Source organism: Haemaphysalis longicornis, unplaced genomic scaffold (genome assembly GCF_048455015.1).
Source record: "Haemaphysalis longicornis isolate Haplotype H1 unplaced genomic scaffold, Haemaphysalis longicornis Haplotype H1 scaffold_1, whole genome shotgun sequence".
Classification (NCBI taxonomy): domain Eukaryota; kingdom Metazoa; phylum Arthropoda; class Arachnida; order Ixodida; family Ixodidae; genus Haemaphysalis; species Haemaphysalis longicornis.
The window spans coordinates 437723733-437737603 of record NW_027526203.1 but is presented as its reverse complement, the minus strand read 5'-3'; the positions used below and the strand labels follow the sequence as shown (position 1 = coordinate 437737603).

At 48.3% G+C, this 13871-nt stretch overlaps 1 protein-coding gene across 1 annotated transcript; it reads right to left on the bottom strand.

Moving 5' to 3' along the window:
• Window positions 1-1387: 1387 nt before the first annotated feature.
• Window positions 1388-12379, bottom strand: LOC144155802 (natterin-3-like). The gene is made up of 3 exons (XM_077687478.1): window positions 12112-12379; window positions 4054-4265; window positions 1388-1764 (listed from the first exon to the last, which is right to left on the bottom strand). The coding sequence occupies exons 1-3, from the start codon at window positions 12125-12127 to the stop codon at window positions 1516-1518; spliced, it is 477 nt and encodes a 158-aa protein (XP_077543604.1). The 5' UTR covers window positions 12128-12379; the 3' UTR covers window positions 1388-1515.
• Window positions 12380-13871: the final 1492 nt, after the last annotated feature.

Sequence of the window (13871 nt, the reverse complement as noted above, 5' to 3'; positions counted from 1 at the left end):
ACGGGCTCGTTTTCTTTCAATGGTGTCTCCCCTTATCCTTCTCAAGCCTACGTCTTCGCAAGCCACATCATAACCTCAACATGCCGGGCACGTTTCTTCAGCTTTTGCCTACGGAGAGGCATGATGATTCCGAAGGATGTTGCGGACTTGTTTGGCTGCGTGAAGCCGTCGCCGGGGCACGATAATTAGATTTGCAGAATTTTGAGATGCCTGGGCCTGGGCGCCGTAAGTGAGGGTTTCTAATGGAAACTGCATGAGCTACAGTTTGAGTTGCTTTCTTATTTTTCCTCCCGTGTTTGTTAGGGAGTCCCGAGATTGTATGCTGAACATATTTTCATTTCTGCTTTCGTTGGTGCAGCCATAGTTGTGGTCTGTTGTGCTCAATGGGGATTCCGAAAAAGCGTATCGGGTTGAGGATTGCATTGATGGTGAGGCCAGATATGAAAGATTGACGGGGGTTGGTACGTGGCAGGAGGTTTGAAGCCGAATAGCGAGAGCAATTCTGTTTTTTCTGATGCAAGCACTATCGTCCCATGTTGGGGACGCCAGCCGACTAAGTCCATGCAGTGACAAGCGGGAGCCCCCGAAAGCAGCACTACCAAGCCAGCAGTGCATGCTGTCCCCCGTCTACCCTCGCTATGGTCGAGAGTGTCCACGAAACCACTGTGACGCAGCACAACCTGAAGCAGAATGCTGGGCGCGTGCACTAGACACAGCACGGTCACAAAGCTACGGTTCTTTCAGATGCGAACGCATCTCATTCACTCGCCTCATCCATCCGGAGTTGTCGGCGTCCACCCCTCCCCCATTCTCCTCGCCGCGCCAGCTGCGCTCTCCGCCGCTCACCCCCTCTCCTCTCCGATAGCGAACACTCTCTCGCGAGGGGCATTGGATTAAATTGGCTTGGCTTGGCTTGGCTTGGCTTGGATTGGATAGGATTGGATTGGATTTGGATTGGTTGGATTAAAGTGGATTGTGTTGGATTGTGTTGCGTCATAGCCGCGGCAGACGCACTGGCGCCGGCGCGTCCCCTCACCGTTATGCGCGCTATAAAACGCGGTGCCTGCGCCACTCCGCTCCATCGTTCCAGCGCCGTTCCTCCGCTGTCGAACGCTGCAACGTGAAACCCCTATACGTCGCATCTACACAGGGGTTCCCGCGAGGGGAGGTGGGAGTTTTTTCTACATTGTCGTTCTCGCCAAAGCTAGCACGCAAGAATCCTCTGAAAGTCCATTTATTTGCCGCGTTCTTATTTTGTTTTTATGAAGTTCATTTGAAATTAATTGCACCCCAACATCAAACTTATAATCGCCACGGATGCCGTTTGATCCTACACTTTCAAACAACAGTTGGAGCAGACAGACTTAAACAGACAGCCTGCCAGGGGTTGATTAAGAAGCGAAGTTTATTGTCTAGTCAAAACAAAGGGACGTGGTAGTTTGACAGGAAGAATGCCTCAGAGATTACGAGTAGGATGTGAGCTATAGCGCATCGCTGCGCCCCTTAGCGGGCTGCTCAGAAGTCCACAGTCTTGCAGACCAGGACCTCGTACTCGTCGTAGCTGTGTTCCTTCCCGCCGTAAGGGATGTACAGGCATCTGTGGGATGGGTGTACTTTTCCGATGGTTATCGTATTGTTGTGGAAAGTGCGACCAATGTAGAGACGCTCTCCGGATTCGCAGGTACCGCCCTGGATGGCTCCACATGGCACGGCGCCATCGGAAGATGGCAGCCAGACAAACTCGGCACCGTCGCTGACTAGAGCCTGCGAGAAGAAGGAAAACGCGGGATGTGGGAATTTCCTGCTTCGAAACCATCCATTAAGTAGAGCTTGGTCTTCGCGCATACATGTTGAAATATTTCGGGCGATTATAGCTAGTGCTACATGCACCAATCGTTTCCCTCCAAAACGACGTTATCACACACGAGGTTTGTGTGCACTCACATGCAGATATTTTCATTAAATGTAGAAAAAAAATAATTGGCTGGCCTTTGTATAAACAAGTTTCATGTGACATTTACGTTTGGGTCTTAAGATGTAAGGCGCAATAGCGTTACTTCAACTCTCAAGGAGCGTTTTCGAAAGCAGTTGCTATATTTACGATGTATGCTTCACGAGCACTGAAGGACAGCGAAGAGAAGAGAATAGCAGCAATGGTTTTTAATCGCCGTATTCCAGAAGAGACAAAAGCCCTCTGCGTGTCTGTGGCTTAAGACGTAACCATGAAAGGTTGCGGCTGCGGGGTGTTGGTCCGTTTGAGCGAGAAGGTGTCAGCCATCATCATCATCACCACCATCATCATCATCATCATCACCACCAGCCTATCTACGCCCGTTGCAGGGCAAAGGCCTCTCCCATTAATTTCCAATTATCCCGGTCGTGTGCTAACTGCGACCAATTATCCCCGCCCACCTTTTGATCTCACCTGTCCATCTAACTTTCTGCCGCCCCCTGCCACGTTTGCCTTCTCTAGAGATCCACTCTGTTAATCTTAATTACCAACGGTTATCTTGACGCCGCATTACATGCTCTGCCCACGTCCATTTCTTCTTCTTAATTTCTACTAATATGTCCTTATTACGCGTTTGTTCCCTGACCCACTCCACTCTCTTCTTGCCTCTTAATGTTACACCTATAATATTCTGTTCCATTTCTCGCTGAGTCGTCTTCAATTTAAGTTGAACCCTCCTAATGAGCCTCCAAGTTTCTGCCCCGTAAGATGCAGCTTCTGCCCCGTACGTTTCTGCCCCGTAAGATGCGTATACTGGTAAGATGCAGCTGCTGATGCAGATGCGAGCCCAGGAAAACCAAACGGTCACTTGGCGCAGTGACCAGTGCAGTGAAGAACTCAGCCAGAAGAATTGGCGCCTGCACCGTTACTTCACGGATACGTCAGGACAGAGGATACATCAGGTGGTCGGGCCGGCGCCGCACCATCTGGCTGTTTGTACAAAAGAACGCCCACAAGAGGGCGCCACGGCTTTATACCAGTTAAGGCAACAATGTCAGCTGGAAAGAGACGCTAAGCGAAGTGATGGGGAGGTTCTTCTGGCCAGGCACTGCTCGCGTCGTGAACAGGTTGGTATCCTTTTGTGAGGTATATGCCAACGAAAGAAACCAAGCATAAGTGTCCAAGGCGCAGACGAAACGAGGCAACATCCTCTTTAGTACCTTGCTCTGAAGATTAAATTGTTCAAAAGGAATGAGCGTCCCTTGAAGGGTTTGAATTATGTACTGTGGGTCAAATATTGAATTTTCTGCGAAAACCTTGCACGTTCACATTGTTCGCAGGACTTTGCGCATGTGACATCACAGTGTTCATGGTGAACTCAACCCACGTTATAACGAAATCATTCGAATGAGCGGCTGCACGCGAAGTGTCCAGTCGGCGCAACATACAAGTCCGTGTTTATGAATTCCGAGTTTCTATCAAAGTGCCTCTTATATAAACTTATTGTTGCCTTAATTCACTTTCACTTCATTATAACGAGGGCTTATAAAGCGCTAATTTTAATGAAAGAGCTGCTGTCTTCGGCGTACAGTGGGAAGGCACTTCTCGTCGCCTTGAACTGCAAAGCGCCGTGTCTCGTTAGGCCTCATTCACACAGCCGTCACCATCCCCGTCACGGCACCGTCACGTCAAGAAACCGCGACGGAGACGTAAACGAGTAGCGTTCGTACTGGAGCTCTCCGTCAGAGTACAGGGTCGTCTGCCTAGTGATCAGTTTAGCCTAGAATTCAGCGTTTTTAATCTGAAAAGTAAAGGAAATGGTTTGTGCTCACTTTTCGCTAAATTTAGCCGTAAAAATTTGTTTTGTGATTGGCTGGTTTAGCACGGGGCATGGTCCCGTCACGTTGACGTGACAGAAACGTAGAGCTCGGCCTCCCGTCACCGTCGCACCGTTTTCGGCGAGAAATCGGTCGAAAAACGGCGCCCATGACGGAAGACGCTACCGTAACGGTGACGTGACGGGGTTAAAAACGGCTGTGGGAATGAGGCTAATAATGCCCGCAGCAGAGGCCCAAAGCGTATGTAATAAATAGCGTGCTGACCTGGTACTCGCTGTGTCTGCGTTCTTCGCCTCCGTAAGACACGTAGCAGCAGCTGTGAGAGGAGACCACTTTGCCCGGGATCACGTCGCCGTCCTGAACAGCTCGCCCAACGAAGATGGTCTCTCCGTGGTCATTACCACCCGCCACGGCATTTGGCGGCACGTCACCGGAGGAGCACGTTACCCATCGGCCCAAAGGCTTGTAGTGGTGCGCTGCAAGCCAATAAAAGACACGACCGCTACAATGCGTGCAATGAAGGCTGTTAATTGCGGTTGTTATATTCCCATGAAATGCCCCAATACTACAAAAACCTACAAAAACCGCATCTAACGCCCAACAAAACTTTCTAACAAACACTTTTTCGTTAAAGTGATGCTATGATCATAAAAAGCAGGAAATAAACTACATTTATGAGTACCCAAGAATAGCTTTCACAGCAAAGCGGAACGGTGCTCATTGCGGGAAAAGTTCATTTCTTCATTTCTTTTTCGGCCAGTCATTATGCTTACCTATGGTGTCTTCAATGCTTTCATTGATCGGTTATCTGGCTTGCAAAGGCAAAAGAATGCAGCTCACTGGTGTAACAATACCTATAGCGTACCACCCCGGTTCTTCGGCCAACCGGAGAGTGGAGAACCGTTCCCGGTGCTGTACGTGCCAACCAGTACCACTGCGCTTGCGCGCAACTGGTTTTGCCTCCTCTGCGCATGCGCAGTGGCGCCGGTAGTCTACCGGGTACCGTACCGGGACCGGATCTTTCTTCTGCTGTAACTATCTAATAAATTCATACTTGTGTAATGGTGATGTCTAGCCTCACTAAATAAGCTTATTTAGTGGCTCCAATTATGTTCATTCAGTTCCAACGCCATGCCCGGGAGGGGAGATTTCCGGTAAATCCACTCCTTTCAACTGCTAGTACATGCAAAAAACTTAGGCCACTGCCACTTTTGAAGTAATTGGGCGTTCTCGTTAAATTCTTTTATTTCCACTCTGGGAAGCGATTCTATGAAATGTATCGCAAATTTAGCGAGGACGAGAGTAAGAATAGTGCCAGAAACGCCAAAAACACTAGAGATAAATTGCACCAATATAGTATTGGGCTAATATAATATGCCCGACCCAGACACTTTAGACTGTGACACTTCACTTCTACTTGAGACGTTTAGTGAATTTTTCATCAATGTCGGGAACCAGTTCTGATCGACGAAAACGCCCATGTGTTCAAGATTTCGCCTCACGTTAAAGATCCCCAGGTAGACAAAATTAATCCGGAGCCCGCCACTGCGGCGCGCCTCATCGCCTGTGCAGTGTCGGTGCGTTAACCCTCATAGTCAACCAATCAAAATCAGTTTTCATCGAATAATAATGACGAAGACCATAATCCTGCCCTGCCTGCTCCGATTCAAAATAGTTTTGCTTTCGAAGAAATCACAGCGGAGGAAATTATAGAAATAACAAAACAGATTCCAGTGAATAAAGCAGTCTGTGCTGATTAAATTATAGTGCATATACTTAAAGACAACATTGACATATTCTCCCATCCAATAAAAAGAATTTTTAACCACTCATTTATAGCAGTACCGTGGGTCATAAGACCTGCCATTCTGAGACTCCACCGAACATAGTGTGATTGCGCAGCCTCTGCTGTGGACCCGCCCGGGACTGCATCAAATACGACTACGGCACATTCGGGCAACCGGCCACCACCCTCGCCGCCCTCCAGACCTGCAGCGCTGGGTTCATGGACTATTTCATCGACAACTTCTGGGATTTATACACTAAGCCAACTTGCTCGCGTACCTGTCAACTCGTGCATCGTTATACCACAGGACAAACTCTCGTAATAAAATAAAAAGGAATGATTCCAGCGCGACAGGAGCAGAGTGCATTTTTGACCTGTTGTATAGAGCGGAGAAACGTTAAAACCTTGGGTACACAATTTTCAGATAAAAAAAGCTATTAGAAGTACGGAAAACTTTATGGTTCACAGCGGGGTAAGATAAAACACAAGGAAATACACAACACGAGTGCTTGGATGAGACACGTACTACGGAAAAAGAAAAAAAAAACAGGGATGTCCCGAGTTCACCATAGTACTAGGAAAGTTTTTTTTCTTCCTTGAATGCAGACAGCATGTTAAAGTATTCGTTGGTGCCGACCGCGTCCTCCCCTATCGCTCCGCTGCGAGCCACCCTTTTCCGTAATCCTTCGCGGAGAGTTTTACAGTGCGGAGCGCGACACTCTCGAATATAGAAGTGTCCACAATGGACAGGTACAGAGGTAAGAGGGTAAAAAACTAAAAGAAAAAAAAATTGGATAGGCGGGCGGTAATTTCAGCCAAATATTGCTGATGGCACTTCAGGGTGACTCACTAGTCCAGAATAAGCAAGCTGTAATGTTGCCGTCAGGTCAGTGGCACGGCCAAAGACCGGGACTTAGCGAGAGTCACGGGATTGTAAATGATGTGGGGTCGTGACATTTTCGCGAACCCCATATAGCCAGCTTTCCCTGGCGGACGCTATTACGTGACGCGCACCTTCATAGTTCACTTTTCCTCAAGAATGTCCTCACTCAAAGATGCTGTGGCCCTCCAACGTGTTCGCTCTGTCGAGGGCAGGGCACGTCTAGTAAAGGCGCCCTCTTGATCTCGATGTGAGGTTTGTGCAGACGTCCCGCAAGCCCCCGTATATCCCGCGGTCGCCTATAGCCCTGATTGCGCCAAACCATGACGACGACCGGTTTGCAAGGTATTCCTGCGCTGGGTCTCACCATTTCAATCTCTGCGGTGGTGTTTAATGCCTCGCTCTCGGGTTAGTGACCGGCCCATGAATTGTCTGCATGCATTACCTAGATTGCAAGTGCAATAAACTCTGCCCGTGAGTTTACCTTTACCCGGCCTTCTGCCTCCTTTGGCTCCGTGAACAACGGACCCTCCGCCCTCAACGCTTGCACAGAATGTATGAGCTTTCGGGAGAAAAAGAACGCATAGGCAAGGCTTCAACGAGCCATCAGAGCGATAAACATTTCCCGTGCAGGTAGTGGGTTTCGGAGGTAGCTGGCGCTGAAGACTGGTTGAGATTGACGGGGTTAAGGCTGCGGAGGGGCAGCGGTCGCTCTTCCGGTCAGCTTGACACGGCGCCCGCGCCAAGGAGTCAAAACGAGGGCCCAAAGCTTCAGGCAGAAGGGTAGATCCGGATGTTCTGACTACGTCCCCTGTGGAACTAGGGCTGCTTTCAACGTCATCCCGACAGGCCTTCCTCAAGCTCACTTATTCTTGGTTGGGGGGTTGGTTGGTGAACTCAAAAAGTGACACATATCTCCCCGTGGGATTGGCCAGGAAGCTCACAATTGAGAACTTGACTGAACTGCCTCCCCCCCCCTTTTTTTTTTGGAAAAGACAAAAAAAGAAAAAGAAAACAGAGGAATATAACGCTAGAGTCACGAAGAGATTAAACTTTTGACTCTTGGTCCCAACAAAGGAAAGGTAACACGACGTAGCTGGCTAGCAGGAAAACTTGGTAGTCGCTGCTAACAAAGCACAGAAAGCCGTCATAGATCCCTGTGGCAGTAACCTGGCGTAAAAGCCCCAAGGGAAAGAATTTCGGTAGGAGACGTGCAGTCGGCGAATGGTGGACGCCAGATACGTGCGTCGCATTAAGAAAATGCTTCGGCAAATTAAAGTCAGTCGAGAATTGTTTCTGGTTCATTGCAAAAAGAGCATTTCAGGTAGGACGCCAAACTGGATTTGCGTAAATATAAATTTAATCGGAAAAGTTTCCGACGAAATCTTGTAATTATTGCTCCGCACTAACGACGTTCACATAAGCGTGAAGTGCAGGAATGAAAACTATGGTTTTCATCCGGAGATGAAATTAGGATGCCCGGACGATGACTGGGGAGTAGCTTTAAACGCTTAAATCTAAAAATATAAGAAAGAATAAAGTAATAAAGTGCAAACAAAAATACCCTAGGCATGCATACCACAGGGACATACAATCGCCGTATAATCCGGTAACCGAATTGAGACAACGAATACTATAACCCCAGGACTGCTTACTTTGCCAAGTATCGGTTATATGTGAATGCGGACGCGACAAACGATGTTCAAGCAATTCCATTTAAGAAAACTAACCCGCAATAGCTTCGCCTTCGGTGGAATACCTCGCGGAAAATCATTTGCACAGGAGAGGTGGTTCTTGAAACAAGGGAAAACTTGCCTGAAGTGGCTCAAGGCTTATCTCCACGTGAATTAATTGGAGGAACTGTAATCGGGGTCACGTACCCGCCTCGAAAGAGATCAGGCCGCCGAAGAAAAATGGACTTAGCCCTTTACCAGTGAGGCTTAAATGTTAAAAAGTTAGTGAGGCCAGTACCCTAAATCAGAGCATGAAAAAAGAAAACTGTGCCTCTACATAGAAACCAGTTCCTAGACATAACCACAGAGCCATTTAGCGAAGGGGACAATTTGTAAGCTCGTAATAAAAAAAAAAAGACGCAAATGAACTTCACCACGGCGCACACGTTCTGTAGTTCCTTCTGCGCGTCTCGTACGTAATGCTGATCTTCTCATTATATTTTTCAGTGCGTTTGGGTGGTCGACGCACCTTTTCACGAAATGCCAATCATTATTAATGGTGTTTTTTTTCTCAGTTGTCCTTCTTTGGGGAGCTTCACGGTTACAGTATTTTTTCAAAGACAACATATACTTACAGAGCTTTTGAGAACACTTGTCTAACTGTAAACAAGATACGATCATAATTTATGTTTAATAAACATGTGCACGTTTTCTGCCTTGTGCTACGGGCTACCTTTTTTATGTACTTACAAAGTTGTTGAGCTTTAATCTTAGGACTGATAAGCGTTCCCGTACTTTGAGTACAATATGTTCCTCCATATCGCTAGCTGAGAATTTGTCTTTGTGAATATATAGGCCTTAAGGCTATGAAGCACACAACTGTGGAGGGATGCGGATAAATTTTGGCTACCTGAGGATTCAAATCAACAAGGCCTGGCAGACGGGCGAGGTTCCCCGGGACTGGAAAGTAGCCCTGGTAATACTAATTCCGAAGCCTGGCAAACCTCCCAACTTGTCCAATCTGAGACCGATTTCCCTCACGTCTAGTGTCGGGAAGGTAGCGGAGCATGTAATTAACAATCGCATAGCAAAGCACGTAGAACAGAGTGGTCTCCTGCCCTATAACATGGTCGGCTTCAGAGCCAGCCTCTCAACACAAGATGCAATGAAACTCATCAAGACTCAAATCATAGACAACGATACGAGGGACGTGCGGGGCATTCTCGGTCTCGACTTGGAGAAGGCTTTTGACAACATATCGCACAGACACATTCTAGAATCTATCTCGGAACTCAACCTAGGCCAGGCCTTTCACGGCTATGTCCGGTCGTTCCTGGAGGCTGGCAAGGCTACGTCAAAGGTCGGAGAACACAAATCGGAAGAGTACTTACTCGGGCCCAGAGGGACGCCTCAGGGAGCCGTGATCTCGCCCTTATTGTTCAATCTGGCTATGAGGCAACTGTCGGTATCCCTTTCGGGAATCGAGAGAGTTAATCATACTATATATGCAGACGACATCACCATCTGGTGTACCGGAGGCAGCGAAGGGGACGTGGAATCGAGTCTCCAGGAAGCGGTAGACCGAACCGAAACCTTCCTCGACGGCACAGGGCTAAGGTTCTCGACGAAAAAGTCTGAGCTACTTCTCTACAGACCGGTCAGAAAAGGTCCCAGGCCCAAGGTGGAAGCCCCTCGACGAGGTTAACATCAAGCTTCACACCAAGAGTGGTGCCAACATTCCTAGGGTACACACTCTAAGGGTACTCGGAATGTTCATTAAATCTAGCGGAGTTAACATTACCACACTCCGTAAAATCACAACCAAGACAGAGTGCGTGATCGGCCTGATCACTAGAATCTCTAATAAGAGGGGGAGTCTGAATGAGGATAACCTTCTCAGGCTCTTCCACGCATTCCTCATGAGCCACATCATCTACGTGGCTGCAATGCACAAGTGGTATGCATCCGAGAAGAACAAGTTGGAAGCGCTAGTTTGTAACAGCATCAAGAAAGTATTAGGAGTCCCGGTAAATGCCAGCACAGAACGCCTCCTCCAGCTGGGTGTACATAACACACTTGACGAAATCATTGAAGCCCAGGAAACGGCTCAAATATCACGCCTACCCAGCACACTCGCGGGGAGGGAGATCCTCGCGGTTTTGGGACTCGGCCCCACCGTAGTGGAGGAACGTAAGTGTGCTATGTCGGATCACCTAAGGGAAAACATCATGGTTGCTCCTTTTCCTAAAAACGTACACACGCAACACAATGCGGGTAGACGCAGAGCACGGCCTGTGGCACTGCTCCGGCAGATCAAGGACTCCCCTCACACGGTCAGCTTCGTGGATGCGGCTCAGTACGGGTGCTCATCTAGCTTCGTCGCAACATTAGTCAACCACGAAGGCCAGGTCACTTGCGCAGCCACCATCAGAGGCTCCACCCCGGCTAGGGCGGAGCAGGCAGCTATCGTTTTGGCACTCCTGGACGAAGAGAAAACTCAAATCTTCACTGATTCGAGGGCAGCGGTCAGGGCATACGCCTCTGGCTCCATCGCCGAAGAAGCTCATAGAATCCTCCACGGTAGAGTACTCCATCCACATACTATCACGTGGTTCCCGGCACATCTCGACTCCCAGATCGATTCCCTCGCCAACCTCAACGACATCGCACACGTCCAAGCGCGCGCACTAACCCACCGCGCGGGCGCGAATGCGAGTCGAGGTCTTGTTGAACCTGGGTTTGTCGAGTTCCGAGACATTCTTTACACCTTTAATGAGATAACTAAGCACTACTACCTTCACAGGAGAGTTTGCTCTCCTCCCCACGGTAAACTAAACAGACCACAGGCTATCACACTCCGCATGCTTCAGACAGGATCGTATCCAAACTTGGCTTTATTTCACTCCATCAATCCAGACGGCTATAGTCCGGACTGCCTGAGATGTGGACAGAAAAGTAATTTAGAACATATGCTCTGGGGGTGCCCCTGGTTACAGAGAGGCCCGAATAGCTGCACCGAAGAAGAGTGGAGCTCTGCGCTACGAAGCTCCGAGTTTTCATGTCAGTTATGGGCTGTCCAGAGAGCCCACGATGCGGCGGTGAAGCTTGGACTTCCCGTCCCAACGTGGGAGCGGCCTGCGGCTTCATCACCCCCCTGAAAAGGGGGGCATCGGAGTCTCTCAGGACCATTAATAAAGTTCCTTGTCTGTCTGTACCTGAGGATTTTTAGCGCATGCCAAAATCTCGACGCACGAACGTTTTCGTTTTTCTCCTTCATTAGAAAAACGGCCGCCGTGGTCGTAATTGAACCTGCCTCCTTGCGCTCAGCCACTGATCCACAGCGGCGGGTTGTTGCGCGCAAAAGCTGTGTACCTCAAGCCGAAGCGCATGACTAGAGATCATTCAGGTACCCTGGGGCTCTGGAACATGCACACAAATATCGTACACACGCGCGTACGTCTTAGTATTTCGCCTAAAAATAACCACCCCAGGTGGGAATCAAGCCCGTCATGTCGTGTTCAGAAACATGGCGCTTTTCCACTCAGCCAATGCTTCGGATGCAGAGGAGTATATATCGTGGTTTCCGGGTGTATTGACATCATCTGCGTCAAACTTGGAAGAAAATAACTGTTTATTGACTGATTTATTGATTATTGCCTGCACACGCGCTTTCAAGGTGCAACTTTGCTCTCATGCCAAGATTAGGTTGCAAATCATAATCTTCTGTATAGAACGACTAATAATTGTCCATACAATTTTGATAGTATTGCTATTTTTTATCCCGCTGAATTTAATGCGAGCCCGCAGGGGGCTGCTACTTAAACAAAATAACCAGACAACTGAAAACCTGTATCACTATTTCGGCCGGATTTGGGGCTATTCAACAAGTACCTGACGCATAACTTCAGATTCAGAAGTGTCTGGCTGTGGAACTACACGTACACCGTAGCGCAAGCGGCAGACATCTAGCAGTATCTACTTACCTCCATACGAGGCCATCGGAGTTCACGTTGGTCCGCTTATTGACAGACTGACTAGTGCGCGTTCAGCAGGGTCCCAGAGGCGGTGCTGAACTAGAGAGGGAAAGTTAGCGCGTTTTAAACAAATACTCAGCCGGAGATTGCGCTGTACCGCGAAATGCGCCAGCCTGCGAGGTTGACGCCGCATGAAGATCCTCTTTCACTGCTGCGATAGGCTGCGTATAGACTAAACACAGACTGCCCCGGTATCGCCCGTCCGGTGTCTCGGGAACTAACAAGTACAGGCGTATCCCGTCCTTGCGCCGGTTATGCCATTCTGCCGGATGCGCTGAAGGACTGCGTAGGGCTTGCGTAAAGGCTGCACCAACTTGATGTGTCATATGAGGAAACAAAAAACTACTGATTGACTGGCTCTCTGAGTCTTGCCTATGCATGCGCTGTCTAAGGACCCAGACGACGACTTCACTCCTTGCAATGGGCAGTGGCGTGTGATATCTCGCTCCTCGATAAGCCAAACAAGAGGAGTAGAGATGTGAGTGGATGAGAAAAATGCATAAAAACCAGTTTTTTTTTTTTTTCATTTTACTCCTCCTCCCCCTTTCAACTAGGGTACTGTTGAAGAAAAAAACATAGCTTTTCCGGGGAAATTCGTTGTGATGCGACCAACCTGCAATGAGGGAAACGCTTTCTGAAATAAATGATTTGACGTGAAATCGCGCGCAGATTTTCAGAGCGGAAGCTTTGCTGGAACTTTTGGGAAGCATCATTAAACAGTTATATTGTTGTCAGTGTAAATGTAAAAATGCATCACACAACAAAGTCTCTTAAAATTGATTTGAAGGTGAAAGCCAGCGATTATTGAAGGCTTCTTCACTGCCGCATCGTGTTCGCGGTGCGGTCGCGTTCACCTGCCGTGCGGCACGCATCCGGATGATTCTTGTTCCATCCCGGCACGGTACAGGTTTTGTGCTGTAGTTACCACTCTTCGCTGCGGATCTGGCGACCCGTGTTCAAATTCCTTTCAAACTCAGATATGTTTCTATATATATTTCATTTACTTATTTTCTTTTTACAGCGGCCGTAATTTGCTTTCATTTGTGTAGTCGCCAGCAACTACGGTCACTTTTCGCGTTTAATTAGACATCTAAGGCTTCCGCCTGAAGAAGTGTGTCGAAATCTGTGTGGAATCGTCTTTTGTCAATATTTCATATTTTTCTGAAAAAAAAAACCGAAAGAAACCTGTTTTTTTTTTTCATGCCCCTCAAACTTTCATGAAAAATTACATCTCTAATGAGGAGGGGATGCACTCCTCTTGTTTGGCGTTCGTTAAGTTGCGGGTGAGTAGAGCAGAAGAACGGGTCCATCCTGAGCAGTCTCCCCCGCAGAGACAGTGATGCTTCATCCATCCGAATAAGGAGCGTGAGAAGAGAATTGACGGTAAGGAAATTTGAACCGGCTGCTTGTGTAGGAACGGAAAAAAGTGTACATTCACGCGAACGCGCAGCCGCTCTGTTATAACGAACCTCACATTCTGTGTCGCACTGCATTCTCTTCGAAGCAGTACTCGAAATTTATTTTTCGTTCAGAACTGGTGTGACCTGAGCTCTTGTTGCTGCTGTTCCCGTAGTCAAATCTACGGAAGTAAAATCACTTGTAAACGACAACACACAAAAAAGACCGTCAGGACCGGGAATTTAGTCCGGTAGTGAAGGTAATCTATCTGTAGTATAGTTTCTAGTTCTAATTAGGTGTCTCTTTTTTAG